This window comes from Folsomia candida, unplaced genomic scaffold, assembly GCF_002217175.1.
Source record: "Folsomia candida strain VU population unplaced genomic scaffold, ASM221717v1 Fcan01_Sc015, whole genome shotgun sequence".
NCBI classification, from domain to species: Eukaryota; Metazoa; Arthropoda; class Collembola; order Entomobryomorpha; family Isotomidae; genus Folsomia; species Folsomia candida.
This window is the reverse complement of record NW_019091207.1, coordinates 1,533,964-1,547,515: the sequence shown is the minus strand read 5'-3', so window position 1 is coordinate 1,547,515 and position 13,552 is coordinate 1,533,964. Positions and strand designations below refer to the sequence as shown.

Genomic DNA, 13,552 nt, shown 5'->3' with positions numbered 1-13,552 from the left:
GGAACTTTTTGGAGAAAGGAAATAAATTCACTTTTTTTATCGCACTACAACAAATTCTCACGCACTTTCTGGTAGATTGCACCCTTAAGGGTACTTTTTTTACCCTTTTACTCGCTGGGCGAAAAGGTGTCGCCATATAAATGGGAAGCGACGTGGTCTTATCAGTCTCAGTTGATAATCGGAAGTGCAGCAAGTTGTATAGTGGTTCAGGAAATCTTTATCAAAATGATACTCACAAAAGTTGCGGTAAGTAGTTTTTCATAAAATTGTAAATATTTGCTGATTACTGAGATTTTTCAAAAAATATTAGATTTAAAGTTTTTGGTTGAGACAAAATTATACACATTTCTTAACTATATTTCTGAAAAGGATATTGCTTAAATTCCACCAGATTTTGAGTTTTTGGTTGAGATATAAAATTGTACACATTTATTTATTACATTTTTGAGAAAAAAATATTATATTTCACCAGATTTTAAATTTTTGGTTTCTGAAAAAATTGCTTATCTTCCCCCAGATTTTGTTGGCCGTTGCCTCCCTCGCTTGTGCAATCCCTGCCCGTAATTCGAAGGAGGAAGAATCGTCAGTATCGTCAGCATCTAAACTTTCAGAAGTTGTTAAACCTTCATCGTCATCATCGGATCATTCTAAATCTAAATCAAAGTCCAGGTCAGATTCGAAATCGAAGGACAAATTAGAAACTTCTGATTCCTTCGGGGTCGGGCTTTTCCTTCCTTCTTATCTTTCCCGTGGACATAACGGGGGTTATCATCATGGAGGAGTCAGTGGTGGGGTTGGTGTTTCGTCTGGGGGGTCATACTCCGGAGGACTTGGGGCTTATGGACAAGGAGGACTTGGAGGATTGAGTGGTCTTAATCATGGACATGCTGCTTATGGGCATGGGTATGAACACCATGCGTACGGACATTCGGTAGCGTTGGGACCACATGTGCATGTCCCACCACCACCTCCAATCCGTAAGTGACGATTTTTTTAGTTATTCTTAAGGCATTAAGGTGCAATTACTGGGTCAAAGATTTTTAGTCTCACTTTACCCCTGTTGAATCTTTTTTAAATGCAAATTTGGAAAATGGCATCAATTTCGCATGCAACTTTTCATGGTTTAATGTAAAGTTAATTTTTGGCATCGATTTGACAAGAAAAAAATTACGAGTTCAATTTTGGGGAAATTCGCAATGAGAAAATTGCAATGAATTGGCAATTTGTTTTCAAATCAATAATTTTAAAGTACCAAAAATTAACTTTATATTAAAATATGAAAAGCTGCATTTATCTCAAAACTCTTGAACTTGATTGATTGATTGCATTTTAGAAATTTACATTTAAACAGATTGAACAGGGTAGAGTGAGATTTAAAATCTATACCTCATCAAATCGTCATCCAATGTAACCTTAATAAAATAATTTTCAGCACTGAAGTTCCCAATCCCTCATCCCGTCCCGGTCTTGGTGTACCATGAATTTTATCCTCATCACGCCTTCCACCACAACTACAAGAGCCACGGATATGGTCACAGCGCGGCGTTTGGTGGGGGGTATGAGTACGGGGGGAAGGGAGAGTACGAGGTGGGACATGGACACAGCCACGGCCACGGGATTGGGGGTCCAGGTCCTTTCATGGATTATCCTCACCTTCATTAGCATTTAAATAGATTGCTCAGTTTTTGTAATATTATTTTTTAACAAAAATGCCAAAATTCAAAGAAACAAAGACCCTGCGTACGAATTTCGAAAGTACTTCATTTATTGTTAATGCGAAAAAATTTGCAAAAGTCAAAATTACGAAATTCTAAATTTAACACAATAATATTTGCAATACAAATTGGCTAGTAGAAAATTACCAAAATTACCAAAATTCTAAAATTCTAAATTCAATGCAAATTGGCAAAATTATAAAATTACAAAATTTGAAATTCTAAATTAAACACAAATTGGCATTGTTTTTCGAAAAATCAAAAATTGTTCAAAATTTAGACCAATTTGGTAAAATTAGACCAATAGTGAGACTCAAAAATTATAAAAAATTGGTAAAAATCAACCAGAAATCTAAATCCAGAGTGCAAAACATTTTAAATGATTGATATTTCAAAATTGTTACGATTTTAGTGTCAAAGTCAATTAATTAGGAGTGGGAAAACTGCTTATTATTATTATTACTACGTACAATTGTTCAATTGTTGTATTTATGTACTGAGAAAAAATTTGTACAGGTAAATAAAAACGACCCATATTTTTCTATGTAACAATTTGTAAAGTGGGAATAATCTTGATACATTTTCTCATGCATTCATTCACTCACATTTACATATCTAAAACCAGAAATGAAGTTATTAAAGTGCATACTTACAAAACAATTCATTGTGGTTCACTCGACGTTAAACAGGTCAATGTCTTAATTACTTATTGATATTAAGATTGGGATTGTGTGACAAAAATGCGTCAGTGTTATCATCAATATGCAAATATGTTGGGATAAAACTCAATTTATTTATGTACACGTATGCAAAAAAATACGGAATTAAAATATTGTAAATTGTACGAAAAGTGCAAAAAAAATGTTCAAAATTGTGACTTCGTCTTCTTTTCAAACTTCTGATCAACAAATCTACATATATCCTTCATGTTTTAAGATTAACAAGAATGCGTCGGTGTTATCAATGATAACTTATCATCACTATGCAAAAGCATATGCACACATTGCGTGCAATAAACTCATTTTATTTATGCAAAATATTGTTTCAAAATAGTGCAAAAAGTACAAAAAAAATTGATCGCAATTATTTTTGACCTGTTTTTTTTTTACTTTTGATCAGCAAATCCAAATGTACATATCCGATATTTTAAGATTATGATTGCACGAAAAGAATGCGTTCGTGTTATCACAACTGTGTAAATGCATACATTGGGCATAAACTCAATTTATTTATGCATATGTACACAAAATATTGTTTTAAAATAGTGGAAAAAGTACGAAAAAAGGTTAAAATTGTGTCTTCGTCTTCTTATTAGACTTTTTATCAGCAAACCCATATCCTTGGTGTTTAGCTCCGAATCGTTTCCCGTTTTTGGGTTGGCGTCTGTTCCCATTCCCACCGTATCGGCTATTTCCCTGATGTCTCATCTTTTTCTGACCCGGCTTGTTGGACCTGAACATGTCTTGGTTGTTGTCAAAGTCATCTTGACCCCCGCCTTGCTGTCTTCTCAGATTTTGACCCCCTTGCCTCGACCTGAATTGGTCTTGAGGAGGTGCATACTCGTCTTGATCACCACCTGACTGCTGCTGCCTTCCGGAATTGTGACCTTTGAAGTTAAATTGGTCCACGGTGTTGGACTCGTCGAAATCGCCGCCGCCCTGTTGCCGGCCTCGCTGGTTTCCTGCTCCTCCCCTTAGGCGAAACTTGTCCTTGGAACGGCTCCCCTTCTTGCCAAAGGAGAAACCAGTGTTTTGTGAGGATTCGTCTGTAATATGGATAATAAATTTAGGAAATTGATGATTTATGATAAATTTAGTGAGCTATTTAAATAAAGAAAATTTTGAATTTGTATTTTGTTTGCGTACCATCGCCAAATTGAGGATGGGCAACAATGACGGAAATCAGGGCTAGAAAAATGGCAAAAATTGCCAGAAATGATGACAGCTTCATGACGAATATGAACTTATCAAGGGTAAGGAATTTGATTGATTGATATCCTAGTCGGATGGAGGTCCAGTATTTATACCCTTTTCGAACAAGTAAAAGAATGCATTGCATAATCATCATAATCAATTTTAAAAATTTGTTTGTTGATTTGAAACAATAATCGCGTTACGAAATATATTTTCACTTTCATATCATTTTAAAGTTTCCAATACCTTGACAAATGAGTTCAATACATACATACATGCATGCATACATTTCGAGGCAACTGAAAATTGAAAATATTTTTAAATAATATAAACATGTGCATTGCATAACTTTTAATGTAAAAAAACTGGTACATATTTACTTGCGAAATGAAATAGGAAGATAGGAAACCTACGTTTTCAAAATTTCTGTAATTTGAAACTGATCAAAATTTCAGGAGCTTATCTTAAAATTACTCTTTAGGAACCTCTAAACATTTTTAATATTGTCGCCAGAAATTTTGACCCAAATCAGGTCATAGAAATTTTAAAAATGTGGGTTTGCTAAAATTTATTTTCTCATAATGCATTTAAAAAATTTATTTTTGACTTTAAACATTCTCAAGATTTCATTACACATTTAATAATAACGTAACGTAACGCACCAGGAAAGACATTTCATACCAGAAATTAAATAAATATCGTACCACAGCAGTTTCTCAATTAATATTTAACAAATAGAAAGAAACACAAATATTTGTATCTTGACGCGTAAGATAATTAGGTCATAAATATGGACATGCATTACATATTTTATACAAATCTAATGCGGTCAGGACCACTAAATTTACTAAATATACATACACATGTGTATACATGTAACTACATGTACCCAGTTTGTGGTAAATTGTAAAAAAAAACTCCAGCATTATCACCTCGGGACACATTATTATTTGGTTTTCGAATCTGTTTGCTTATCCTTCACGTCACTTGTCACCTTTTTTTTGCCTTGCTTATGTAACCCATTGACCCAAAATCATTTTCATACAGTTTCTTTTTTTTGTCTCAACAAACTAATCAGTTCGGTAGTGAGTTCATAAAATAGAAAAATGTAACCGACATTATTTACTTAATAAATATTTGACCTTACATCTACTGGTTGGTGGTGACCTCATTTTTTAAAAAAGATCATTAACAGAGAGTCTCAAGTTGATCATTAATTTTGTTTCGTGAGGGAGGAGGAATAGGTTGCGTTTGAGTATTTGACATCATAATAGTGACATTGAAATACGTACATACATAAACCGTTGAAACTTTTGAAGTAGTTTGACGCCTGTAATGATAATTTTGACATAATTTTGTAAAATTAAATGATAAAATAGATTTTGATAAATTTTGAGAATAATTTTGACTTAATTTTGACATAATTTTGTGCCCCCAATTGTTTCGTTACGGATTGTCCGATACGAATAGTGCTACTAATCGTCTATTCAATGGGGGGGGGGCGGTTCCTAGTTAATTAGCATAGGTAAATAAATATATGCAACTAAAACTTATTAATAGACGGCCGGACACGAGGAATTGAATATGTATTTAGCTTCCATGCTACGCAGGCTGAGCTAACAACGTACATATTTGACTTATTATTCAGTGGCGGCGGAAGCAGGGGGACAGGGGACATTGCCCCCTCAGAAATTCATAAAGATCGCATCTTTCCCATGTAAATGAGCCCCTCCTCTTCCTATCTCAAAATACGAGAAACTCTCAAAATCTCGTCTAATGTCCCCACATGCCCCCCAACTTCCCCCATCGCTATTATTCCGTAATCTGACGAAGAAAACCATGGCACATCACTCAGGTCTCATGTAAAGGAACATTTTACACGTAATTTGCATATCCTTTCTTTAAGCGGGTCATAACTATTTCGAATGTTGGGACGACGAGGCCTGTTCACTGCCTGGACTGTCCCATGACGAGTCACCTTCGCCCTCCTCGTCCTCGCCCTCTTCCTCCTCAATCGTACTCGTCGCGATCCACTCCTTGATCCGATCCTTCTTCAAGTTCCGGTCGACCGTGGTCTCCACCCCGAATCGGGTCAAGGTTGCGAGCAGTTTGTTCTTATCGGTGAGGGAGGAGTGGAAGCTGAGCATGGACATGTTCGAGTTGAGCTCGTCGAAATCTGTGGGTTTCTCGGGAACTTTGGTGAGCCACTTGTCGTCCACGTATTTTCCGATTTCGTCACTCAAATTGACCACCCGTTTGGCCGGGTTGGGTTCGAGAAGTTTGCGGAAAAGACGTCTCGCTTTGGAGGTGAGGATTTTGAAGAATTTTGGAGTTTTCCCAAACTGTGAGTGGGTCCAGAGGGAGAACATTTGGTATTTGGGGTCCGACTGTTTGTCTGCCTTTTGCCAGGGAATATTTCCTGAAATTTTGAGAAAAGAAGGGCATAAAGGTGATGTCAAAAAATGAGTAGGCATCATACTTATAGTGTGTATTGTGTGGAATATTTCCTGAAATTTTGAGAAAATAGGTACATAAAGTTGATGTCAAAAAACGAGGAGTCATCATATTTAGCGTGTAATGCGTGGAATATTTCCAGAAATTTTGAGAAAATTAATACACAAAGTTGATGTCACTACGTACATTTTTTAGTAAAAAAACTAAATGCGTAGAATATTTCCAGAAATTTTGAAAAAATAAGAACATAAAGTTGACGTCAAAAAACGAGTAGTCATCATATTTAGCGTGTAATGCATAGAATATTTCCAGAAATTTTGAGAAAATAAGTGCATAAAGCTGATGTCACTACGTCAGTACTGCGTTTTTTAGTAAAAAAAACGAGTAGTCATGATATTTAGTATGTAATGTGTGGAATATTTCCTGAAATTTCGAAAAAATTAGTGCATAAAGCTGATGTAATAAGTATTCCATTTTTTAGTAAAAAAAATATACGAGTAGTCATCATATTTACATATTAGCAGACGTGACGTTCGAGCTAATCGCGTCACTCATCCGTCCGTCCACAACCTTATGACGACGTGAATGACCATGTGTTAATTTTAACGAGTGGCAATCTAGGTGTTAATCTGCGTGGGATCAATCAATACATTTTTTCAGACAGTTCACAACGACGACAAAGTTGTAGATAAATTGCGTCGTAGAATGATTGCCTTTGTGTTTCACACTCCTGCAAATAAACACGGGAGGCTCTCCAAATAAACAAAATGCTCGTAAAACTGTTGCAAATCGCTCAAACTGCTTGAAAAAAATGTGCCCCATCAAAAAATTTAAACACTTGACGCTTTGAAGTTTAAAAGGTTGTCCTTGGTTTTCCTTGATCTTGCCAGGCAGGCTCTCGACGTCTTTTTCATAGACAGACACCATAAATGTGGAAGAAAGAGGGGTTTAAAGCGTATTAAAATCCATTAGCTTTTTCATAGATCAAGTTTTTAAAAAAAAATATTGCAAAAATTCATGTAAAATGAGTATGCAGATAAGTGCAGACTAGTCATGCGAGTGTTTTAAAACGTATTCTATAATCCATCAGTTTTCTGTAACATTACGTTTTTGAAATCATTTCAAAATCCATGTAAAACGTTTATGCAGATAAGCGCAGATCAATCTTGCGGGTGTTCTAATCCATCAGGTTTTTTTAACATAAACTTTTTATTTTAAATAATTTTTCAAAAATCCATGTAAAACGTTCTATGCAGATAAGTCCTGATTAAGATAAGTATTAAGTAAATGAGTACCTACAAAATTGACGCCACGATACCAGCGATTGGTTTAAATCAAATTCTAATCCGTCACCTTTTTTGAACATCACGTTTTTGAAAAAATAATTTTCAAAATCTGGTAAAATGTTTATGCAGATAAGTCCTGATCAAGATAAGTATTAAATAAACAAGTACCTAACAAATTATTTAAGTGCAGTGCAGCGTGGAAATGTGGCTGCTATTTTGGGATCTCTTCCAGCCGGACGAGAGTTGGATGAGATTTTTTACCTTTAGGACAACTACAATTAAAAGAGTTTTTTAAATATTCAGATAGGGACACTTATGTACGGCGCTGGTCGTTTAGCTTTTTCGAAATACATATATGTAAAATGATTTCATGGATATGTGCAAAAATGAAATAAAAATAATTATTTAAGTCCCTTGACACAATGTGATTTAATGAGATGATAATTTTATCATATTGTCAATCATGAAGTGACACCGGTAGCAAACAACAAACAACAAGAAGAAGAAGACGATTTTATCTGTGCAGGCAGCATATAGAAAATACCTCAAATTTGCATACGATTCACTACAGATAAGGATGACCTTCAACACTAACGTAAAATAAGACAAATAAGGTTTTTTTGTTTGTCAGGGAACTTTGTGGGGAAAAGTCTCATCGGAAGAATTCATTCAACAAGAAGTCTTCATCTAGAGCAGTTTGCTGTTTTTAGCCCGAGTCAGGGCTTATGGAACCGTCATGTCCGTCCGTCTGTCTGTCTGTCCGTCTGTCTGTCTGTCCGTCTGTCTGTCCGGCACGATAGAGCCAAAACGGCTGAACCGATTGACTTGAAATTTTTACCATATGCATATTGGACAAAGTTAGGAAACGAGTTCGAAGATGGACCAAATCGGTCAAGTGGTTGACCGGTGGGGGTCATCGGAGTGGGTGGGGTATTATGCACCAAAATTTCAAAATTGTCGTAGAAAGCTGAAATTTGGTACAGAGGTTGCTAATGTCTCCTAATAGACAAAAATGACTTCAAGTTAAAAAAATTTTCATCTTGAGGGACCCTGGAGGGTGACCCATACCGATTTTTCAAAATCGTCATATCGAGCTGAAATTTGGTACACAGGTTGCGTGTGGGTCTTAATGGAAGAATATGAAATGACATTTGTAAAATTTTTATCTGGAGCGACCCTATGGGGTGACCCATACCGATTTTTAGAAAGTGGTTGAAAAAGATGAAATCCAGCACGGTGATACTTAATGGCTTCGTATGAAATAATATGAAGTTAAAAGTTTGCAAAATGCAACCAGAGTGACCCTGGGGGTGACCCATACTGATTTTTCGAAATCTTCATATCGAGCTTGAAATTTGGTATGGAGGTTGGACTATAAGCAGCTTTAGTATGTATTTCAATTCGGACAAGAAGCGGACTTATCGAGTCAAGGACTCTGTCCCTGACTCGGGCTATATGGAGTCTGCACTGTAGGTTTTTTTGCATGTAAATGAACAGCATGCAAAGAGTCGTTATGCAATGACAAAAGCCAAACTAGTTAATACTCTGTGTGCAAATATGTGAATGGCACAAAGTGCAAGTGACGAATTGAAAATGATCCGTCTCTAACTTTGATCTCGGAAAGACGGTCTTCTTATTACAAAGAGCAGCTTTTGGAAGTTGGAATATCTTGGCAGCCGGGCATCTGGAAACCATTATTTTCTTGACAAGACCAACTCATTATGCGAAATGGAACCTACTACTTGAACTCAACCGTTGTGAAGTTACACAGAAATTGCAAGAGATCTGAGTAACAAGTTAAAATCAATTATTACGAAATTTTGAATAATTTAACCCCATCGACTAAACACATATTAAAAACTTTTAGGTAATTTTGCAAAGTTTCTGAGATAGAAAAAGTTTTAAAACCTTAACATCGAGGAGACAAACCGCACCCGTTTCTTATTTTGACACCTTAATTGAACGTAATGTTGTCATCATCATGAAAAAATTTCGCATAAAAAAATATGATTCTCAGAAACTGACCCAAATAAGTCGTCGAATTTTCATAAATGAAACGAACCCGCTGCTTTGAAACAGTCAGTTCCGGTTAATTAGGAAGCAGTTAGTTACTACAATTTTATACTTGGGTAGTTTTCCCCTAAGGATTCTGGGCGCCGTGTCTGACGCTTCCTCTCACGAACGAATGTTTGTTTTATGTATGTAAACCCAATTCGACCAACTGTGGCTGCATATGCACGTTGTAATGTAGATACATACGGGACAACTAGGGAGCTTCCGAATTGTCACTAGCAGAATATTGGCAAAATGACAATTTTATTCAGAGTGAAAAAAATGACTCGAACTAAACTATGCAAATGTACTCCAAAGGACAGAAGCACTCTCGAAAAGTATGTAACTGCTCTGAAGCTGCATGATGATATGGTAAATATATCAGCATTTGCTAAATTTAATTAGACCAGAGATGAGCTGATGTTTGTGGCGTTAAGTTAATTGAAATGATTTCATGTGTACTCTTCTGCTTATAAATATCTCCGAAAATTATGATTTACAAGCATCTCGCACCTTTTACACTTGAATGCTTTTTGTTAATAAAATACATAAGCAGCAAGTGTCACATTCCGTTTGGACAGAAATATGTAGGGCATCCGAAGCAGTAGGTGGGTGGGTGGGGTCATTGCCGGAATAAAATGTGTGGCGTGGCGAAACTCTCCTCGTAATAAATAAGCATTGAGAAGACATTAATAAGTACCAGAAAAAGAGCAAGTTGGGATGAGACAGAGCCGAGTTTAATCAGGAATTCCAATGATTCATCCTTTTATCAAAAAGTGGTCTGTTCTCCCACTTAATCGAAAAGAAGCCAATAAACTCTAGGCTTGGTGTACACACATTCATGCAAATGCGACGACTACGCATAGATAATTATGAAGTCATTTGTATGTATCTTCTTCATGTACCTGTCAAACAGAGGAAAAGCATAATTCCGAATTGCCAAGAGTCATGGTGAAATTCGACGGGGTACGGCGTGTCTTGAGCGGTGGATACGATTTCCGGGGGAGAGTAGGGCACCCACTCATTAAACCGGATGACTAAGGAACCTTTCTTTCTGCATTCGCCAAAATCGGCAAGTTTCACTTTTGAAAAATCACTCCGGAACACTAAAAAATACGTACAAAAGTCAATTAATTTACTATTTACGGTATAAATAAGTACTTCGTAGAATCATGAGAGACTTCTCGCAGCGTATGATCTCCGATTTTGAGCAAATTAGTGTCAATCGATCAAAAATTTGATTAGTATCAAATTGTCGAAAGACACGATCTCCAAATGGGCACGTTTGACAGAAATATTTGCATCCGAAGAGGAGAAAACGCGTCATAAAATCGAGAAATTTTACACTCTACCAATTTACTGCGGGTTTTCTCCTCTTCGGATGCAAATATCTCTGACAAACGTGCCCATTCGGAGATCGTGCCTATCGCAAATTTCACACTAATTAAATTTGCCATCGATTGACACTAATTTGCTCAAAATCGGTGAACATACGCTGGGAGACCTCCATTATAAGTGGCTCAATGCAAATGAATTCGATATGTAAATTACCTAAAACATTGTCAAGCTTAACATCCCTGTGGACCAATTGATGCTCATGCATAAAATCCAGCGCGGAAGCGATCTGTTTGGCGACTTTTTTCGTATAAATTTCCCCCACCCCGATGTCCGACACGTTTGCCGTGAGATCTCCAAAGTGGGCATATTCTTGAGCAAAAAGGTAGCAATCGTTGGACTCGAACAAAATGTCGAACGTACGAATGAATACTTTCGCATTGTTCAAAAGCCCCAAGTTGTAGCTCAGGTGGAACTCGCGAATCACGTCTTTTTTGGAAATCGAGTCTTTGTGAACGGCTTTAAGGACGAGTTCGGTGCGACTGTCGCGATGTTCGACGAGAAAGACTTTCGCAAACCATCCTTCACCCACTTCCTGCAACACGTCAAACTCTTTCTCGAGGTTGAGCTGAAACAGAGTAATTAGGAAGAAATGGTCTCATTAGGGGGATAATGATGAATGAGTTCAGTGGCCGCGGAAGGGTGGGGACAGAGGGGAAATGACCCTACGGTTATTCGATGTCCCCATCATCTACACATCTTACACTAACCCCTCCCTCCACTATCCCCTGCAATGTTAATGTCCCCACGGCTTCCGCGGCCACTGAATAATGCGTTGACTTGTTTGCATGCGTACGTTACATGAGTTCTTATTTACAAATACATACATGTTAGGCAGTTAACAAATCTAGGTTTTTAAAATTTCCATAATTGTTTATGTCTTGAGTTTTGTCAAAATTTCCGGGGATAATGTGATAAGTGTTGATAAGAATGATTTCATGATCGCCTCCGGAAATATTTACAGATCGATATTTACATTATTTACATTATTTATAAATATTTACAGATAATTTTCTAGAGTTTTGTTAAAATTTCCGGGGACAAAATTATAAATGTTGAGAGGACAAGCAAGATATGATCGGCTTCGGAAATTTTGACCCAATTAACTCGAAAGATATTAAAAATTACGGAAATTTTTAAAACGCAGGTGTACTAACTGCCTATTTGTGCAATGCATAATTAAATATGTAAACTTACTCGAGGAATTCCGAAATTTGGGACCCTGTGCAACTCTGCGGATAAAATTTTCCTCTCCTTTTCACTTATCGTCGCCATTTTACCGGTGACCGACGACCAGAATTACAAAAACTAAATATGTGAACTATTCTTAGCTTATTTTCTTGTTGAGCAAGTCGTATTTAACTTTACACAGTACACAAACGACAAATTCCTTAATGTTTTTCTTCATCTAATCACATTATCCTGGATTATGCAAATTATCTGCATATACTTCTATGTACATACACACACTCGCTTTTTAATGAAGAGTAAAGTACGGTGAAATATCCACTAAAAAACCTTTGATGAAGGTCACTCCGATTTTATGATCCTGATTTTGCAAATCTTCCACAACATTACAGATGCAGTCACATTTTGAAAATTTTTACACGAGCACGTTGACTTTTCAGACAAGAATTCAAAAACACTTTAAAAATCACTACGGACAAACAAAAGTACCCTCCTCCCAAAATATCAACGTCTTTCACCACCACCAACAAACAAGAAAACCACCCGGGTTAAACATGACTTTTCATTTCAAAGCGAATTAATATCTCGATAAGAGCCAAGAATTTTGCAATGTATGCAAATATACAGAGCTTCCCCGATAAACAGGTTTACACCAGGACAACGTTACTTTGCTACTGGTGTGATGATCTTATCCAACAACGGACACGGTCTCGCTTTCATTTGGCAAATCCTGGCTGTGTACATATCACCGGAAAATGGTTTTTAACCCCGTGACAATACCACGCTCATCGGATGGGGGAATTCTACGCGAAATTTTACATTAACTCCGGGATGTGAGGAGATGCTTCGCGAATTTGCTTCTTCTCCTCAGACGGGAAGAGTCGCAGAATTTGCAAAATTGGACAACTCTGTCCTGTCTGATCTTGTGTAGCTTTGTTGGGATTTGGTGAATCCTTGTGGTTTCCTTTGCTCACTGCATAACCGTGACTAATAACACTGGAGATATTTTTAGATCTTGAGTTTAAATGGGTTTCTTTCTTTATTTCATTCTTTCTGTGGATTGGATTTGGCACGGGCAAAATATGCAACCAAAAACTTTGCAGAGACCCTGTTTGTATCCATCGCATTGCATTAATGTCAGGACGCCATGATTTTTTGGGGGATGCGTGTGTGGCCCCGGACCAAAAGTTGTACATACATGTATTGCTTTTGCGTTTGTAAAGTGCATACTGCGTGTTTATTGAGAGAATATTATATTCGAGGTGTACATAATTACGAAATTTTGCTATTTTTCTAGACTCCTTCTGAAGATTTATTCGATAAACAATGCATCGGAAGCGTGTATGTAGGCGTTTAATCTACACAATCTTTATTTGTCACCTTATTATAGCGTGTCGCATTCCAGAAGGAAGAGATCAGCAAAAATAGTGATGATGATGATACATTGGAAATTTATGCATACTTAATTTATGTATGTACCCACGCATTCTTAAAGTGAATGGAAATTTCTCCCTGTGAGTGAACAGTGGTCGCGGAAACTGTGGGGACA

General features: G+C 36.8%; 3 protein-coding genes across 3 annotated transcripts; 1 reads left to right on the top strand and 2 right to left on the bottom strand.

Annotated features, from left to right (window-relative positions):
- The first annotated feature begins 124 nt into the window (after nt 1–124).
- On the top strand, nt 125–1,858 carry LOC110856270 (heterogeneous nuclear ribonucleoprotein 1). The gene is made up of 3 exons (XM_022104746.2): nt 125–246; nt 518–977; nt 1,433–1,858. The coding sequence occupies exons 1-3, from the start codon at nt 226–228 to the stop codon at nt 1,660–1,662; spliced, it is 711 nt and encodes a 236-aa protein (XP_021960438.1). The 5' UTR covers nt 125–225; the 3' UTR covers nt 1,663–1,858.
- A 1,003-nt stretch (nt 1,859–2,861) lies between these two features.
- On the bottom strand, nt 2,862–4,000 carry LOC110856359. Its single transcript, XM_022104844.2, has 2 exons — nt 3,581–4,000; nt 2,862–3,480 (listed from the first exon to the last, which is right to left on the bottom strand). Exons 1-2 carry the CDS (start codon nt 3,780–3,782, stop codon nt 3,002–3,004), a joined length of 681 nt encoding a protein of 226 aa, XP_021960536.2. The 5' UTR covers nt 3,783–4,000; the 3' UTR covers nt 2,862–3,001.
- Nucleotides 4,001–4,207: 207 nt separating this feature from the next.
- Nucleotides 4,208–12,691, bottom strand: LOC110856181 (serine/threonine-protein kinase meng-po). Its single transcript, XM_022104650.2, has 4 exons — nt 12,013–12,691; nt 10,972–11,383; nt 10,326–10,526; nt 4,208–6,047 (listed from the first exon to the last, which is right to left on the bottom strand). Exons 1-4 carry the CDS (start codon nt 12,088–12,090, stop codon nt 5,545–5,547), a joined length of 1,194 nt encoding a protein of 397 aa, XP_021960342.1. The 5' UTR covers nt 12,091–12,691; the 3' UTR covers nt 4,208–5,544.
- Between the last annotated feature and the right edge of the window lie 861 nt (nt 12,692–13,552).